At 37.4% G+C, this 19553-nt stretch overlaps 2 protein-coding genes across 3 annotated transcripts in view; both read left to right on the top strand.

Annotated features, from left to right (window-relative positions):
* Nucleotides 1-19553, top strand: part of LOC137405046 (methylenetetrahydrofolate reductase (NADPH)-like) — a 40332-nt gene that overhangs the window by 19924 nt on the left and 855 nt on the right. For both annotated transcript variants that reach the window (XM_068091273.1, XM_068091272.1), the window contains exons 7-14: nt 1327-1486; nt 2743-2951; nt 12630-12812; nt 13686-13787; nt 13882-14004; nt 14405-14554; nt 17386-17446; nt 17823-17925. In XM_068091273.1, the coding sequence (XP_067947374.1) occupies nt 1327-1486; nt 2743-2951; nt 12630-12812; nt 13686-13787; nt 13882-14004; nt 14405-14554; nt 17386-17446; nt 17823-17920 (1086 nt within the window). In that variant the 3' untranslated portion in view covers nt 17921-17925. The remainder of the gene's footprint in view (nt 1-1326; nt 1487-2742; nt 2952-12629; nt 12813-13685; nt 13788-13881; nt 14005-14404; nt 14555-17385; nt 17447-17822; nt 17926-19553) is intronic.
* Nucleotides 10811-12615, top strand: LOC137405047 (uncharacterized). Its single transcript, XM_068091274.1, has 2 exons — nt 10811-12331; nt 12367-12615. The coding sequence occupies exons 1-2, from the start codon at nt 11492-11494 to the stop codon at nt 12478-12480; spliced, it is 954 nt and encodes a 317-aa protein (XP_067947375.1). The 5' UTR covers nt 10811-11491; the 3' UTR covers nt 12481-12615.

Here is a 19553-nt window from a genome sequence, read left to right on the forward strand (position 1 = left end):
GACTAGCCTGTCTTGACAAGCTGTTGTTTTTGCGTAGTTGTCCCCCCGTCGAGCGGCGAGCAACAACAGCTTGTCACAAGACGTACTGCACTTGATGCATCAGCTGCACTTATAGGGAGTTGTTTTCTTCCGTCTACGCGGCTTGGCCGCGATGTTATGTCGGTCGCTCCATTGGTAATCATAACGGATTTCACGCAAAAATTTATGTAGAAAAAAAACAAGATTACAACGTTTAACCAAAGACCAGTTTCTGTGATAAACTTTAGTAGAACTTAAGAATAAAATAAGCTCAAAATAAAATCCATAAGAACAAATAAAACTGACTGATACAAAAATAGAAATAAAACTGACTGAGCGCACAAATAACGACATTTTTAGTCGCTGTTGTTGCCTAAGTTCTCAAATTCTAATAAAGTTTACTGCAGAGAGGGGTCACTAGTTAAACGTTCTTATCTTAATTTTTCTACATAAATTTTTGCGTGAAATCCGTTATGATTACCAATGGAGCGACCAGAATAACATCGCAGCCGAGCCGCGTAGACGGAAAAGAACAACTCCTTATAAGTGCAGCTGATGCATCAGGTGCAGTACGTCTTGTGACAAGCTGTTGTTGCTCGCCGCTCGACGGGGGGACAACTACGCAAAAACAACAGCTTGTCAAGACAGGCTAGTTCATGACTAACTGAATATGTATAAATAATATTCATAACTGTGTACTGTATGTAATAAATAAGTAATTTTAGTCAAACACTGTATCTTTTGCAATTTTTATGGTGCAAGTCTAACTTTGTTTCAGCAAATAGCAAATAATTTTTGGTTTTTTGCTGCTTGCATATTGACTTGTGTTGCTGCGGGTTGCAATTATTTAGTGTTTGCAGGTTTAATGTGTGCATGCAAACAGATTCATGTTCTTAGCAGCTCACAATTTTTGATTTTACTGAAAGTATGCCCATGTTAATGGTTATTGTGTAATTTTTCTGATTATTTTCTGAAAAAAAGTGTTTTGCATGTTTTGCTGTGCAACTGTTCTGTTTCCGACTTTACGTAATAAAGTCAGAGTTATTCAATATCAAGAGTAGTTATATTTATTTTATATTATTCGATTACATTTCGTTACAATTATAATTTACATCTGGCCCTTTGAGGACAGCCATTACACTGATGCGGCCCTCGGCGAAAATGAGTTTGACACCCCTGCCTTATAGTCATAAAAATCATGATGTGTCTTGAAAAGACACATCATGCTTTTATATGTGACATTAATATATGACTTTTATATATTTGTGACATCCCTTATAGTCACAAATATTCTTTTATTTCATTTAGGTTGCATCAATCTCTATTTTAAAAAATCTTGGTCTCTGGTTGCAAGACCCTCAAAAACCGCTGCCATGGAGACCCACGGCAAACGTTTCTCGATTCCAAGAAGATGTGCGGCCCATCTTTTGGGCTATAAGGCCTAAGAGCTATGTTGCTCGGACATCAGGTAGGTTTGCACTGTACCCGTGTTGTCGCACTTACATTCACATCTAGTCCTATGCTGTTGTTATATGTACAATTGTTTCTTTTTTGCAACAGTTTCATTCCACTATCACTGGACTGCTCAGAATTATGGTCTATAAAGCTGGTCTGACTTTTTCATCAATTGTTTTGAGTCGATGTTAGATTTATTTTTCATGCCAACTTGTAAAAGGTAAGTAAAGAAAATGGCACTATTTGCGTATTATCAGTTGCGTTGGTAATGGTTAAGCTTATATCTCGAATGTTTATTATTGGGAATTCTATTATGTTCATGTATAATTACATTTTATATCAGGTCTGTATGTGTGCACTTGTTCATATTTAAAGCCGTACACGTTTTATTTTACTATTGGCCGTTTGTGTAATGTTATTGATAATCGACTTGGAGTATAGTGTAGAGTCACGACTGACATCTGGTTTGCTCATGCCCTAAGCTGATGTGATGTTAGATACTAACAAGTAGGATTGTGTTCTTCAACAGTGAGTGGCATCCTGGACAGACGTTGCATCAACACTGGGCATAGGCTGATAAAGAGGGTGCCGCGCTGCAACTGTTTGTGCATTGATGGAATGCTGGTTGTTACATAGTGTGAGTAAATGCGCCAAGCTGGTAACAGGTGGTCAAGATCTCAGACCCACGAGTGTGTAACATAAACGTGTACTTGTAGAGGATTTTTTTATAAAAGCTTTTTCTTGTAACATTTTAATTGTAATAGTTGAAAAGGCAACGCATGGCATTCGGATGTCTGGCAATAGGCTTCCAAGGCAATATTTTGAGTAAGGAAGTATGCATACGGCATGGGGGTGTTGAGGGTATGAGTTCGGCAGAATGTTATATCAAGCAAACAAACCTTTGTCTCCGACAACACAGCTCTATGCATTCATAAACTGTTTATCTGAATTTGATAGGTGAAGTTGCAAATATGGCATTTTCTTGAGGCTGAGCTTTTGACAAGCCTTGTGGCAAGCTTCTGAATTCTTTGGTTTTTTGCGAATGCTTTTGTTAAAGCGCTTGTGCCATGGATTTTCAGTCTGAAGCCTAGCGCTGGACTGAAGAACAGTGTGCAAGCCAACGGTATCGCCTGTGTTAGATGTTCACACTCACTGTCTCTGAAATCTAGGCCACGATACTCTGAGAATGTCGGCTATTGTCTGCTTGTAGACGGATTTACCATCTGGCTACAGTGCATTATGTTAACCTCCGAGTATTTCATTGTCTAGAGTGGGAGGAGTTCCCGAATGGCCGCTGGGGAAACTCTAGTGCTGCCACATTTGGAGATATTTCTGACCACCATCTCTTCTACCTGCGAAGCAAGTACAGCAAGGCTGAGAGGCTTGCTATGTGGGGAAATCAGCTCTTTGGTGAAGAGGATGTCTGGCGTGTGTTTTACAACTTTATCTCTGGCACCCCCACTACTTCAGGGGCTAAGGTAGGGTTAACGTGTTATTCTTTCATTAACACTGTACGTTTAATTTCCTCAGTTGATAATTTTACCGACTTCCACATTTCTGGATTGTACGTCGCAGGTTTTTTCATAAGTTGTGCTTTATACTCTGGAGTGACTGTGTAAAATTGTAAAATTTAAAAAATTTGTTAAATTCTTGACACATTACAGTGCACCCTCGAGATACGATGTTGATCCGTTCCAAGGCTGGCGTCGTATGACGAAAAAATTGTATGTCCGGGTATAGAAACCATTGTAGTTATACAATGAAAAAAAAAGGTAAAAATCGTCCAAAATTTTATAAAAATGCTGTACATATTGAAAATTAGTAACAAAATAGTATGTTAACTTTAGTAACTATAGTTACCTACAGTAGCTAAATTGTATTAAGTGCATCTAGTGATTATAATCTGCAATACTGTAAAATTGTAATCTGTGTACCAAATGCAGATCGTATGGTAAGAAGTTCTTACCTTCAAAAGCTATGCATAGCATAAACTTTGAATTTACTTCAAATAAGTTTAGCTTGCCAAACTCACTAAGTTTTAGTATGTATTTCGAACTATTTTAATGAATTTCAACTTTTTATCACGAAATTTTATCCTTCATAAGTTTCAGTCTTCACTTTCATTATAAAATTTAGCGTGTCTGGTTGAAACCTTTTTCAACCAGAATTCAATAAGAAAGGCTGAATGATGCAGTTATAGAACGTGGCCTCTCACACACCTGACCATCTAATGGCTACCGAAAAGAAAAATGAAACTATTATATTTACTATTATACAGGACGTACATACCTTTGGAGTAACGTGACTTTAGCTGGTACATGTAGCGAATAAAGCAGAGAAGAGGCAAAAACGTATCAATGCTACTTACGTTGCTGTACACTTAATGATTAATTCAATACGTAATGAAATGGAATTGTTAGCAGGCTAAAGAAAGTTGTCTATTCCTGTTCAATTTTTCTTCTAGTTTAAAATAAAAAAATGCTGGTGCAATGCAGAAAACTGCTAGCTAGCTAACGCTTGTAGAAGGATCCAGAAAAGGTGCTACAGTAGTTTTTCTTGTATGAAATGTGCACAAGAATCAATGTAGCCGCATGTATGTACAAAGTTTGTACGCATTTATACCCTAGAGGACAGGGCTTTAACAAGTTTCAGAAAGAAATGTAAATGCGTCAACTATCTTGAGTAGCTAGTTATATGAGTTACATACATACGATGAATTGTATTCATGTAGGAGATAACAAGCCCACCTGCAAAGACATGGTTAAACCAGAAAAGAAAACATAAAATCAAAAAGAAACAAATAAAATGAATAGAATATGAAAAATGTGTCACACAAGAGATAAACAATATATATTATACATGCATTGTTCTAATGTACCAGTCCATATCAGTAAATTAAACACTTGAAATGTTTCTACCAATGTGGGCTTTTCTGTATCTTCTACTTCCTCACCCTTACTAAATGGTTGCTCATTTTGAATGCTGATCGCGTGCATGGCCTTTTAACTCCTTCAAATCTTCAGTCGTAAGCTCCTTCTTTTGCTTTCTTTAATGGATTTCTTGTTTTAATAATAATTGCAAATGCTGATTGGTTGCGATCATATTCATTGACAATGTTAATAATACGGGTGCCTTCTTCTTATTTACGACATCCAACTTTGTTGACATAGAAATCATTTTTCCTTCGTTTTGTAACGTTTGTATCGGTCTCAGATTCCATAGATAACGAATTAAATGTAGACACTTGTCGTTATATACGTATGCTGACTTGAAAGTTTGTAGTAAAATATATAACGCTACCAATGAATATTTGCTCTCGCTTGTGTATTTTACACGAATTTTTCCACATGAATGCTGACATGAGAGAAGTCGATCATCGTGTCATTTTTAAACGTTTTGGAAATGTTTTCGGCAAACTATATTTCAGTGTCTTTTTTTATTTCTACGTGCGTTATGAGCACACCGACCGCCAAATTTTAACTTGGGCGAAACTTTTCTCAAAATCGTATGGTGAAATAAAATTCGTATAGCGAGGTGAAGACCTCACAATGTTTGACTTCGTAAGGTGAAAAAATCGTATATAAGGGTAATCGTATCTCGAGGGTGCACTGTATTACCGATCAAGAAGTAAAAAGAAAAGTCATTGGTGAAAAACTCGTAGTTGAATGGCAGAGGCTATCTTACTGATATGAAGATGAAGAAAACAAAACGTCAGTCGCGGGGTCAAAGCTAGAGATGGCCAATTCTTCGACCTCTGGTGTCTGCATAGTTGAAATGTATGATGAAATCCTCATGGAGGAGGATTGACACAGATGGTTTTGGGTGGATTTCTTAGCTTGTTATGCTATGGTTGTCAGAATAGCTCTTAACGTGTCATGTTCATCATTTAATTTTTAATGACATGTCTGTTCTTTATGTTCAATTTTATCCAATAAATTTCCCAAAAAATTTGATTCATACTCCAGTGTGACATATACATGTTTTTTGCTTCATTATTATACATTTTATGGCTGGTGCGACGTGTGCTGCGGAACAACTTATAGTCCGGAAAGTATGGCACCTAAAAACTGTCTACATTTTAATGACTGTTGTAAATTTTTCAGTTGGCAGTGATTTAGTTGGGCAGTAGTGCTTTCATTTGAAGGAATGCGGAGGTTCTCACCAGCCATACTTTATAATCAAGCGTTATGGCTATTTGCTTTGTAATGGCTTGTCTAACTCATTATATTTGGTTTGTTAGTTGAAATCTATTCCAAATATTATCACAAATATTAGTCTATAATATATTTAGTTGAGCGAAAAAATCAGTTTTTGTATTATCTAATGTACATAGTGGCACACTTCTACATAAATAGCTTTTGCAAACAAATTGATTTGGTGAATTAAAATAGCAAAGCGGGGGTTTTGCTATTAATCGTGAGAATGAAACTAAAATTGGTGCTGTATGACTCAATATACCAGCTGCATAAAGCATCTGTCTCTGTGGCCTGTTAGTCAATGTCACCAGGATTCTCTCCGGAAATTGTGTTTTAAAGATGTAGTTGCGTCAAATTTAAGTTGATCTTAAAAGAAAGCATTTTTTTTCTCTATCAGTTGATATGTTGTTTGTTGTGTTACGCGATCGCATTGCCAAGATATTTGAAGATTAAAATCGAAAAAATCTGATCGCCGTAAAAACGCTCAGGCCACCAAAACGTGCCCAGACTTGCCCAAAATGATGTCACGCGTTTGGCAACCTGTCTCTATCTCTCGTATTCACATCAGGTATTTGCGATAAAAGTCTAGTCTTACGCGGCTCTATTGGCATATATCTTATTTTGTATTTGCTCATGTTGGCTAGAATAAAATTTTAAATCCTGCTACAGATGCATTATTATGAATGTTTCAAAGGCCTCAAATAACGAAAATTGAAAATTTGTTCTACTCACTTTCTCCAAATGTTGTGTAAACATTTGGGTACCGACTACCAATTCTACCGGTCTACGGTAATTCTGTCAAGTCACTTATGTAGAACGCGGTCTTTGTATCAGCACAGTTCTGTAGCTACCCATACAAATGATATACAGCCTCCCATAAGCCCCGCCCACATTATGTCGCCTATTACCTATTGCCTACGTACTAGTTTCTTACTAGTAGTATTCTTACCGAATACTAAATAAGTGAAATAAGCAAGCCACCTCTTTGAAAAGAATATAGACAGGGATAGAGTTTTAAGGATGAGAAGTCTGCTGCAAACTGGATTTGAACTCACATTCTCCAGTTCTGCGGACACCCATATACCATATCCGATTCACTACAATATTCTGCAAATCATGTTTTGCATTATCTTCAACAATATTATTTTATTATATAATTTTTACAAGCAAAAATATTTTCATCTCGGCATAAAGCTTTTATTAAAAATATTCCTCAAGTCGTGGCCACTCACATAGTATTAGCTGATACAATAAGACATTCTTCTACTGCAACAAACTCAAACAAAACATCATGGCTTATCCAGCACGCATTCAAGTCTCGCTTTCTCCTTTATGGCAGTTTCCACACTGACAAAGCTTCTTCGGCTGGTGGGACGACATAAATATTCTGTAATCAGTAAAACAAGTAAATGTAAACAAAGTAGATGCAATAAAAATGTCATTCATAGATATGTCATTCTAAAGCGTATCTATTGACAGCTTCCAAATTGGGAGTTAAATAGATTGCGAGTGTAATTTTAAAAACGAATAAACATTAAACAAAGGCACAAGTACGCCAAGCCAACGATTCAAAGCTTTGGTTCTGGAAATTAAAGATTTGCAATGATCAATCGATTTTACCCACTTCCTACGAGTGAAAATAATTTGTAATCATGACTCTAATTTACCAAAGAAAATTTGAAAAAAATATTATAGCTAGGTAAAACGGCAGATAAGCTATGAAACGATGATTGGAGATAGCAAATAATTATCATTTTATTAATTAGTATATGTATTTATGACTATAAAAAATATTACATTTACTCAAGTATAGAAGACTAAGTTAATTTACCTCCATTCTGTCTTCTTCTGCAGCAAAACGCTGCTGACGCCTGTCAGCTTTGGCCATAGGCTGTCTACTCTAATCTTTTACTAAAAGTTGCTCAGATAACTCTGAGTAGCGGTCGCTCGAACTTGAAGCCATTTTAAAACTATGTATAACTTAGTAATTGTTGAAACGCGTTGAATCAGTAACGAGTAATGAGAATGAATTCTCTAATTAGGAGAATCTTCGAGATCACAGACAACGCGTTTTACGAGTGATAACATTTATTACGGCCTATATAAAAATTTCGCACGCATGATTGGCTAACGAATCGACCTCATATTTATTGCTCGTGGTTTCGTTTCAGATACCTTGCTTGTGACGTCACGAAATAGGCACCCGCTGGAACGTGAGCTTTTTAAAAGAGGGCCTCATTCAAACGCATATATCTCTGGACAGGGTTGGTCTACAAAGACAAAAATGGCATCAAATTGTAGCTGATGTTTTAGCCTTTTATTGGTCTTAATTTCATTAAATCGACCTTTTTGACGCAACTACATCTTTAAAGAGGACGTTCAAAGCTGAGGTGGAAAATTGGGGTTGTCCTCTCGCTCACTCTAGACAAATCCTAAAAAAATTGTAGACTGTGTAGACCTTATTAAACTCTTTTGAATAGTCCATGAAAGTTTACTATAGCAACTGATTTTCAGTTTGTGTTAACACAAATAGCCTGTGCCACTATAAAACTATTCCTTACGCTTAGCACGCATGTGAAGCTATGCTCGTTCATAAGAGTTCATCTTCATAAAAATATTTGCGATGGCCAAAATAAATACTAGCTCTGCTGAAAAGTTTGATGCTGATGTCACCCTGTTCAGCAATAAAAAATAATTTATGTTAGGTGAGAGTCAAGATGAACTTGGAAACCTAACAGAAGGTAAACTGAGTGAAAGTGACAGCAAAACTGAAACTTGTAGCTCCACAAGCTAAATAAATTTATTCAATTGTATTGATTTATTGAGTTTTTTCAATTACTGTAACGATTTATTGTACATGTCTTGCGCTTTTGTATGTTTTGTTAGCATCTGATACATGTAGATTATTATTGTTCTTAATTTTATAAATTTGCAGATTTGTAACATACGGTTTAATAAACCTAATGCCGCTATCTAAATTTAGCTTGCAATTAATAAAGGTTCATAACTCAGTTTCCATTGTATATAAAATAACAAGCCAGTTTTTGCTTCAAAGTGTAGCAAACAAATCAGTGCAATGAACACTTTTACAGCAAAACTTTTTATTGCAAAACTCCGATCTGGTAATCTTTAAACCAGCCCTTCGAAGAACAAAAATTAGTTGAAAATATTTATCAAAATTATGTAATTGATGTGCTTTAAAGGTAGCTTTGTACCAGCCTTAAACCCTGACCTTCACTTTATTTAATTGACACTCTACTACTCACCACTCAGCTGTATTTCAATATTGGAGAACAATGTTTAGTATGATAATTCTTGCCTGTCAGAAGAGTGGACTCACTACGGCTTATAGCAGTGGTTCTTAACCTTTTTTGCCCCATTCCCCCTTTTCCAAACCTAAAGACATAAATTCCCCCTCCCAACTCCTTCAAATAATGCACTGCAGCTAGATAGTAAACTTTATTTACGTATATAACTTATATACATATATATACATGTATATATGCATTTATTACAGTCATATTTACATGGAATATTAAAAATGAATGTATATTGAAACTCAATATATCTATCATTGTAAGACAGTCAGCAGACTAGTGCGATTTCTGTGTTTGTTGAGAGCTGACCAGAATTTTGATGTTAGGAGTTGTTGTAGATAGGGCACACCATAGGTCAGCTTCCACTTCCAGACGGTTTCTAGATTTGCTCTTTATGGTTAGCATTGCTGAAAATGTGGACTCGCAAAGATATGTGGAAGCAAATGGTATGAGCATCTTGAACGCGGCCAGGCTTATGTTGGGATACAATATTTGGGCCTGAACCCAAAAGTGCTCTATCGATAGCTCCTTGAAGTCATCTTTTAATGCAGAGTTGTTTGTCAGCTCCAAAAACTCCTCCTGAAGCTGTTCCGGAATCTTGTGGACATTGCGCCTGAAAGGGTCTCGGGTCAGGTTCATCAATTGCTCTGTCTTAGGATCTAACTTTGGAAAATATCTCTCAAACTCTGCTATCAAGCTGTTCAAGTGATGCTTTATGTCGGTTAGCAAAGAAGCGGAAGGGGCTTTCTTGTCAACCAATGAATGCAGAACTGGAAATGAAACTTACATTCCCAGTAGCCAGTCTTTCCACCCAGAGTCTGAGCTTGTCCTTGAATGCATTGATACTATCAGTTCATTCAACACATTTCTGTCTCTACCTTGCATCTTTGTGTTCACTTCATTGGTTGAATCAAATATGTCAACCAGGTAAGCAAGACACTGATGGAAGCCTTCCACCTGCATTGAAGCCAGTATAGTTCGGGTTTGTTATGAGTTTTCAAGAACTCATTGGCCTCTGCTCGTAGATTGAAGAAACGCAGAAGCATGTTACCCTTTGATAACCATCGAACTTCGGTGTGGAACAATAGTGATGAGTGCACAGCATCCATATCTTCGCATAACTTGTGGAAGAGACGTGTTTGCAAGGCCTTTGATAAAGTTTACTACTTTAATCACTGAAGAAAGGTGTTCCTGCAATCCTTTGGGAAGAGCTTTTGCTGCTAGCGCTTGTCTGTGAATGAAGCAATGGGTACTCACCACTAAAGGATTCTTTTCTTTTACCAACTGTGCAAGTCCAGCACGACAGCCAAGCATGGCTGGAGCACCATCAGTGCAAACTCCAATTAGTTTACCCCAGTCCAGATGTTCTCTGCTGAAGAAGTCGGAAACCAGGTTCATAACATCAGCAGCTGTGGTGGTCTCTGTTAGAGGACTGCAGAACAGAAATTCTTCCTCAATTGTCTCTCTGTGTACATAGCGTGCAAACACCATCAGCTGTGAAATGCTAGCAACATCAGTAGACTCATCAAGTTGAATGGCGAACATGGGAGATGACTTGATCTTTTCAATTACTTGCCTCTTTATGTCTGCAGACATATCATCGATCCTCGATTTCACTGTGCTGTCTGAGAGGGATAAATCAGCTATCTTTTGAGCGGCTGTGTCTCCGAGAATAATCTTAGTACACTCCAGCAGACAAGGCTTAACTAATGTTTCACCAATGGTGTGGGGCTTCTTATCTCTGGCGAAACGGTAAGACAGAGCATAGGATGCCTCGGTAATGACCTGTGCCTGGATATGAAAGCTGCCAGTGGAATCCAGTTTTGCCCGCTTGAGTTCTTTCTCTTCAGCTTCAAAGAACGGCTTTGATTTATCCATGTGTTCTGCATGTTTATTTCTTAAGTGTTGCTTAAGTTGATGTGGTTTCATGGAGTCGTTAGCGAGCACTTTCATGCACAAAACACATGGTGGTACTTCGATGCCGCTTTTAATCATACAAGTGAATCCATAGTTAAGGTAAGAATCATCATATGTTCGTCTTTTTGTCTTTGACATTTCTAACACCTACAATATGGGGTATGCAATCAAAATATTTGAATACGTTCAATATCTACATGAGCAAACATCATACATATGTTAGGCTACAGAGCAAACTGTCAAAATGTTATACATTTATGCAAACCAAATCGGTAACTGAACAATTGATATTACAGGTATGTATATGCATGTAGTGTAGCAATCCTTACCTTTTCCAGTTTTAGATCTTGGCTTTGTTGAAACTACTGAAATTCATTCACTCCTCGCTGCCATTTATATAAGAAAAATTGGTGCCACTGAAATCCCCGTTGGCAAACTGCCAAATTCCCACCTAAAATCCCAAAATTTCTCCCTGGGGGAGGAATTCCCCCCTGGTTAAGAACCAGTCTTATAGAGTCGTCTTCACAGCGCATTCTTCACAGGGCGCACTCAATCGTCGAAGGGTTAGCTAGATTGATCAGGCAAAAGATGCTGGGGCGGTCGGGCCCTTTGTGTCACCTGTGTGTACTTGTGAAGGTTGTTAGTCAGCGTCACCTGTGTGTACTTGTAAAGGTGGTTAGTCAGCGTCACGTGTGTGTACTTGTGAAGGTGGTTAGTCAGCGTCACCTGTGTGTACTTGTGAAGGTGGTTAGTCAGCGTCACCTGTGTGTACTTGTGAAGGTGGTTAGTCAGTGCCACCTGTGTGTACTTGTGAAGGTGGTTAGTCAGCGTCATCTGTGTGTACTTTTGAAGGTGGTTAGTCAGCGTCACCTGTGTGTACTTGTGAAAGTGGTTAGTCAGCGTCACCTGTGTGTACTTGTGAAGGTTGTTAGTCAGCGTCACCTGTGTGTACTTGTGAAGGTTGTTAGTCAGCGTCACCTGTGTGTACTTTTGAAGGTTGTTAGTCAGCGTCACCTGTGTGTACTTGTGAAGGTGGTTAGTCAGTGTCACCTGTGTGTACTTCTAAAGGTTGCTAGTCAGCGTCACCTGTGTGTACTTGTAAAGGTGGTTAGTCAGCGTCACCTGTGTGTACTTGTAAAGGTGGTTAGTCAGCGTCACCTGTGTGTACTTGTAAAGGTTGTTAGTCAACGTCACCTGTGTGTACTTGTGAAGGTGGTTAGTCAGCGTCACCTGTGTGTACTTGTGAAGGTGGTTAGTCAGCGTCACCTGTGTGTACTTGTGAAGGTGGTTAGTCAGTGCCACCTGTGTGTACTTGTAAAGGTGGTTAGTCAGCGTCACCTGTGTGTACTTGTGAAGGTGGTTAGTCAGCGTCACCTGTGTGTACTTGTGAAAGTGGTTAGTCAGCGTCACCTGTGTGTACTTGTGAAGGTTGTTAGTCAGCGTCACCTGTGTGTACTTGTAAGGTTGTTAGTCAGCGTCACCTGTGTGTACTTGTAAAGGTTGTTAGTCAGCGTCACCTGTGTGTACTTTTGAAGGTTGTTAGTCAGCGTCACCTGTGTGTACATATATCTTCATAAAAAGATGACTTCCCAGTAATATAAGAAGTTTACTATCCTACATTAAAGGGTTAATATTTTTTAACCCTTAAATGTTTCAATGTATCAAGTTGGATGTGATTTATGCTTTTTATAAAAAGATGTTATATGCACCCTGTATGTACATTAAGGTTTCACGAATTCCTTGGAATGAAGATGAGCTAGCTGCAGAAACCAAACTGATCTCTCCCCAGCTTGCCGATATTAACAAAAAGGGTGTGCTCACTATCAACTCTCAACCCGAGGCTAACGGTGTGCCTTCAACCCACCCAGAACTTGGTTGGGGTCATCCTGGGGGCTACGTGTATCAAAAGGTGGTTTCACTTTTTCATGTAACTCAGAAAAGTATTATTGTATTTGCTTATCATGTTTTTATACATTCAGGGAACTCTGCTCTGTACCTACTTTTTTATTGTTACCCTCGATTTTGGCTTTCTCCTTTTTTTAACAATGAGACGAGTTGCAGTAAATCTATTTTCATTCCGTTATATCTAGATCTTGATAAGTTTTCTCTTTGGATTCTACAGTTGGATTACTTGTGTTCAGCCTTCACAATATCGTATCTAGGCATGGTCGGACTCTAACTTGTGATCAGCCTTGACTATATCGTATCCAGGCATGGTCAGACACTAACTTGTGTTTAGTCTTGACTATATCGTATCTAGGTATGGTCAGACACTAACTTGTGTTCAGTCTTGACAATATTATGTCTAGGCATGGTCAGACACTAGCTTGTGTTTAGCCTTGACTATATTGTATCTAGGCATGGTCAGACACTAACTTGTGTTCAGCTTTGACTATATTATGTCTAGGCATGTTCAGCCTTGACTATATTATATCTAGGCATGGTCAGACACTAACTTGTGTTCAATCTTGACTATATTATATCTAGGCATGGTCAGACACTAACTTGTGTTCAGTCTTGGCTATATTATGTCTAGGCATGGTCAGACACTAACTTGTGTTTAGCCTTGACTATATTGTATCTAGGCATGGTCAGACACTAACTTGTGTTCAGTCTCGACTATCGTATCTATTATGTGTGTATATATATATATATATATATATATATATATACATATATATATATATATTACTACTTTGTTCCTAACTACTCGCTGTCCATACCTCATCAATGGAATATTCTCCTAACAATCTTACGCATTATTCTATTTTTTGTGTTGCAGGCATACCTCGAGTTTTTCATATCGTCAGATAAAGCTGAGGCGCTTAAGCAGATCATCCACAAGTATCAGCCACGTGTTAACTACCATATCATAAAGATTAATGTAATATATTTCTCAGTGTACTACTATGAGTATTGTGTCTGTATGTATACCACAGCAGGGTCAAGTATGCACTGTATATTTGTATATTTTACAGGAAGATGTAGGCTTTACCAACAGTGATCATTTGGCACCAGTTGCTGTAACATGGGGTGTCTTCCCTGGCAAGGAGATAGTACAGCCAACCGTGGTAGACCCTGTTGCTTTCACCTTCTGGAAGGTATGAAAATTGACAACAGCACAAAATTGTGTATAGTAACCGACGCAATGATGCACTTTTCCGGCTCTCTGTGGTCTGGAGGAAATATCAACATATGTGATCAGCTTACAAACAGTCATTGTCTTATGACTTGACTCATTTTTGACCTCAACTTATGATAACCGCCACATATAAATTTTTTACATACTATGTAAATTCTGAGCCAGTGTTTTATTGTTTTACCATCGCAATGAAAAGCGTTATGTTGATGATTACCACTGCCTAAACAAAGTTATACATACATATCAATACCTTGAGAAATCATTTTTTCATCAACCTCTTCAATTTTCATCTTCACCGCTTCTTTTTTCAGTTCTTATTGGCCTTTTGTTGTAATTAGCGAATGCTTTGCAAATTGAAGGATGAGGCATTCAGTATCTGGCAGGAATATTGGGGCTCATTGTACGCCGTAGACTCTACATCTAGCAAAGTCATTGATCACATAGTGAACACCTATTATCTTGTCAACCTTGTTGATAATGACTATATAAAGGAGAGTATTCTGTGGAAGGTTAGTCTTTTAAATCATACCAGCCGTTAGTTTGTTTTCATATTTGTAACAGAGTTTTGTGAAGGTTTCATTACAGAAGGAGCTGAGCTGATAACCAGAAATTCTACATTGGATGCTCATCTAGTGTTTAAAAAGGAGTTGTGAGCTCCTGTATTTTAAAACGTGGTGTGTATTTGGTACATGAACGATTAGGGTTATAAGACTAATACTGTGTGTTTGGTACATGGACATGTACTTTCTTGGGGAAATCCTCAGACTGATAGCGTAGTCTCAATTCTGAAAAAATTCTTGTTCTTTCTGACAGTATGGTGCACACTGGGGTTTGTACAAATTGCAAAAATAGTACAACTCCTAGCCAGGCTGGAGGTAATAGAAAGTGGCAGACATCTTTCATTTTTAAGACTTAATTTATCTCTTATTGTTTATGTTTAAAGAATAGAGAAAGCATAATATTATTATGCTTTAATAGTTATCTTGAGGTGTTGACTGATGTTCTAAAAAAAGAATCAAGGAGATTGACCCACTAGAAGCTGAGATATAAACAGCCAAACACAGGTCTACCTAATAACGAATGAGAGGAAAACCCTTCGAAAATCCCGAAAACTGTGACGTATAAAATCGACTTAATGGTCATGTGCCGGAGTTGCGCACCCTTACCGCCGTTATGTATAATGATTGTTTTGGCTACGAGATGTGAAACGCTTCTCGCGATAGTAAATAATTTACATACTAGCTCTGGTTTCTCAGGAAAATCATCCAAACATTGTGTGGTAAAGGCATTTGCCCACAACCCCTCGCCATGATTTTTCAAAGCAGAAGAGCAGATTTTGACTATTGTGCTTCAAACTTTAACTCGATCTCCACGGATATGCTCCGAAGATCATATGTTCAACGAACGGCGCGTGTATAGTCTATATGCGATATCCGCGAGTTGCAGTTTGTTTAGAATAAGAAATAGGAATGGGACTTTTTGTTCCTTCAGCACTTTTCTACTGTGTATCTACTGCAGCATTCTTCTACTGTGTATCTACTGCAGCATTCAGTTGATTTTCATGATTATCGTCACTATTAACAGACTGGAAGTTCACTACAGCCATAATATTAAAAAGACTAACTTGACCGTGCTGCTCTTGCTATAAGAAAAGAAAACGATAACTTTTGCTTTGATTTTTCTATTGATCTATTATCTTATCTATGATTATTTTTTATGATTTATATAATATTCATAATGCATATTATACAAAATAATAATATAACTGCGTATAGAATAAATGATGTAACTAATACAATTTGTAGAAAATTCCAAATGATAACCGAGATTGATGATTGATTTAATCGATTCCATTTATTAGCTATAGTTAAAAAATCTGAACAACGCTAAAGATGAGTCTGAATAGGGAAGCTAAGTAGGAGAACAACAAAACTGAGCTGAACTAGCAAGATAGCGAAATGTTGCGAAATAATAGATGCGTGTAATTATTTTATGCTAAAACTAATCTACACGTCAGAGGGACTGGTTCGGAATTCTAGGAGCGATGTTTGTTAGGCCCAATTTGATTGTTCTATACTTCCAGGGATTAAACCAATTAAAACGCCGTGATTGTTATAGGAGAGCGCATTAGTTGGCTTAATTGACCAATGACACACAAGTCGATTTCATACGTCATATATTGATGATTACCAAAACACTTTTGTTTTTTGGTAGACCTGTGTTTGGCTGGCTATATCTCAGCTTCTGGTTGGTCAATCTCCTCGATTCTTTTTTTAGAACATCAGTCAACACCTCAAGATGAATAATAAAACATAATAATATTATGCTTTCTCTATTCTTTAATGCTGCCTCAACCAATTTCTGTTGCTGCAATGATGTGAAACGTTGTACAGGTTTTTACAGATAGTCAGTAGCATGTAGTATAGGTAGCTAGTAGCGTGTAGTACAGGTAGCTAGTAGCATGTAGTACAGGTAGTTACTAGCGTGTAGTACAGGTAGTTACTAGCGTGTAGTACAGGTAGGTAATAGCGTGTAGTACAGGTAGTTAATAGCATGTAGTACAGGTAGTTACTAGCATGTAGTGCAGGTAGTTACTAGCATGTAGTACAGGTAGTTACTAGCATGTAGTACAGGTAGCTAGAAGCATGTAGTACAGGTAGTTAATAGCATGTAGGACAGGTAGTTAGTAGCATGTAGTACAGGTAGCTAGTAGCATGTAGTACAGGTAGTTACTAGCATGTAGTACAGGTAGTTACTAGCGTGTAGTACAGGTAGCTAGTAGCATGTAGTACAAGTAGTTACTAGCATGTAGTACAGCTAGCTAGTAGCATGTAGTACAAGTAGTTACTAGCATGTAGTACAGGTAGTTAATAGCGTGCAGTACAGGTAGCTAGTAGCGTGTAGTACAGGTAGTTAATAGCATGTAGTACAGGTAGTTACTAGCATGTAGTACAGGTAGTTACTAGCATGTAGTACAGGTAGTTACTAGCATGTAGTACAGGTAGCTAGAAGCATGTAGTACAGGTAGTTAATAGCATGTAGGACAGGTAGTTAGTAGCATGTAGTACAGGTAGGTAGTAGCTTGTAGTACAGGTAGTTACTAGCATGTAGTACAGGTAGTTACTAGCATGTAGTACAAGTAGCTAGTAGCGTGTAGTACAGGTAGCTAGTAGCGTGTAGTACAGGTAGCTAGTAGCGTGTAGTACAGGTAGCTAGTAGCGTGTAGTACAGGTAGTTATTAGCATGTAGTACAGGTAGTTACTAGCATGCGAATGATTGGAAGCTGCATCTAATAAACTCATGATAAGCTAGTAACTGATATAATATTGTGTTTGTATAGATATGTGAGGAGATGCTTAGCATTACTGAGAAACGACCGAGACAGAAAACACATGTAACGGGTAAGCGGTTCATCTGGCGCTCTGTGGACTTGTTTCACCAATTTCATAGAAGCATAATTTTTTATTATTTTCAAAGCGACGTTCTACTCACTGTTGTGTGCATACCTTTCCTGATCAAAAGCATTCATTCTATTCCTGAATATATCATACTTCATATATTTGGTATGGCAGTTGGTTGGTCGTGTACATTTTAGTACTGATTTAGGATGACAGCTGTCAAAACACTTATGGTTCATTATTCCTTCTCACATATCCACAGTTGGCTTTGTCAGTTCCTTAACGTGCAACTGATCAAATTATTCCTATTCTGAAAGCTGTAGTAGGTGTAGCTTGTTGTGTTCATTTCTATCAAATTACTTGAACCGTAATATTGTAGATGATGGCTATGACATGTGGCCTCAAAAGGTTGTGAGGAAATTCGAGGAAAGAGAGAACGCGGCTGGTCTCCATCCCCCTGCTCCTTGCAACGACTAGTGATTGTAAGTGGTTTGGAAATTTTTATATCGAATATCCAATGAGATTTTCCCACGACCAAACAGAGCGAAGCGATTGGTTGGGAGATTTATGATAAATGCACATGTGCACACAACTCCTGAAAATTATTCATCAACCATGAGACGAACCCTTGTATCAAACATCAACAAATTTAACCATCGTTTTGTAGAGTCGTTAAAGTATAATAATGATACAAAACACATACAAACCTATTTAAATATGTTACCAAGTCTTTGTAAACCGTCGTTATTATCTTAAAACTTACCCATCTGAACGGATTATACACAAATAGACAGATTCATTTGGCCGAAAATCGTTATTAAAACTTGCCAAGTTTTACTTCTAATATTGCATTTCTCCTATTGCAGGGGGACTGATATAAACATATAATCTTTTCCTTTCATTATTGCTGTTTGTCATGACCAAACACTTTTTTAAATAGATTTTCTAAAAATCTATATAAATATCACTTCTTGATATTGTTAGCTATGACGTTTTGAAATGTAAACAAAATTGTGCATTGGTTTTATATTATTACTATATTAATAATGTTGGTTATTCTAATAATGTCAGTGCATTCTACTTCTAATATTGGCCAATATTGCATTTCTCCTATTGCAGGGGGAGAGATATAAACATAATTTGTTCTTTCATTATTGCTGTTTGTTGTATATAATAACACCCACACCCAGTACATTACAGCTACCATTGCAGTTATCCTATTGCACTGCAGTGCCATTTGACTGCTAATATTGCATTTCTCAACCATCAGTACCCTTTCTTTTTTCCAATATCACTTTGGTCGTGGGCTGTATGACAGTGGAATTTCTAGTATTATTTTCGTGGAAACCATTACAGATTGTTACTGTTAAATGTTACAACCTCAACATAGAAGAGATTCTAGACATCGTTTTATACATTAGATGCTCCTACAACATAAATAATCCGTTCAGGGAACGTTTACGTTCGGATTTTACATTATATGAACAGTAAAGTACATGTAAATTGTCTAATCCAGTCTAAGATCTTTCAAAATTCACTTCTTTGGCCTATAAAAAAAACTAAACCTAGTTTTCAAATCAACAACTGTACACCGAGATTATTGGTTTGTATCGACAACTTTTTTCCTTTTTCATCACTCTTTGAGTTCTGGTCTATGATTACAGTAGTTTCACAATAAGTGAAGGGAGTCTACAGCTTCAATGTCAATTCACATCATTTTTGTTATAAACAGTAAGGTCTTCTTTGCAAAGTAAAGCTGAAAAATATTTCGTGTGACTGAAATAAAATAAAAATTCATCTTTACTAGAGATAAATGGTATCTGTTTGTTTGTTCGTCTATCCGTCAGCGGGGTTAGATATTAGGATAAAAGATAGTTTTTGATGAGACTCCAATTGGTGACATTCAGCTTGATAGATGAACTCTGAAACAACTACACCAATCGATGGCATTCAAGTAATTTTGAGTGGTTGCGTAGCTACATGTGCTTATTTTTTGTGCTTATTGGATACCCTTGACAATCTCTGATGGCGAACTGCCAAGTTACTACTATATATATATATATAATAGAGATATTTCTGTTTATTTTTCACCTAAGTGAAAGAGATATTT

The sequence above is a fragment of the Watersipora subatra genome, chromosome 9, assembly GCF_963576615.1.
Source record: "Watersipora subatra chromosome 9, tzWatSuba1.1, whole genome shotgun sequence".
NCBI lineage: Eukaryota > Metazoa > Bryozoa > Gymnolaemata > Cheilostomatida > Watersiporidae > Watersipora > Watersipora subatra.

What these genes read in the sequence shown, in the direction of transcription:
- LOC137405047 (XM_068091274.1), top strand. Translation starts at nt 11,492, where the DNA reads ATGCTGGGGCGGTCGGGCCCTTTGTGTCACCTGTGTGTACTTGTGAAG. An exon ending in ACCTGTGTGTACTTGTGAAG is followed by an intron (nt 12,332 to 12,366) that starts GTTGTTAGTCAG and finishes TGTACTTGTAAG; the next exon opens with GTTGTTAGTCAGCGTCACCT.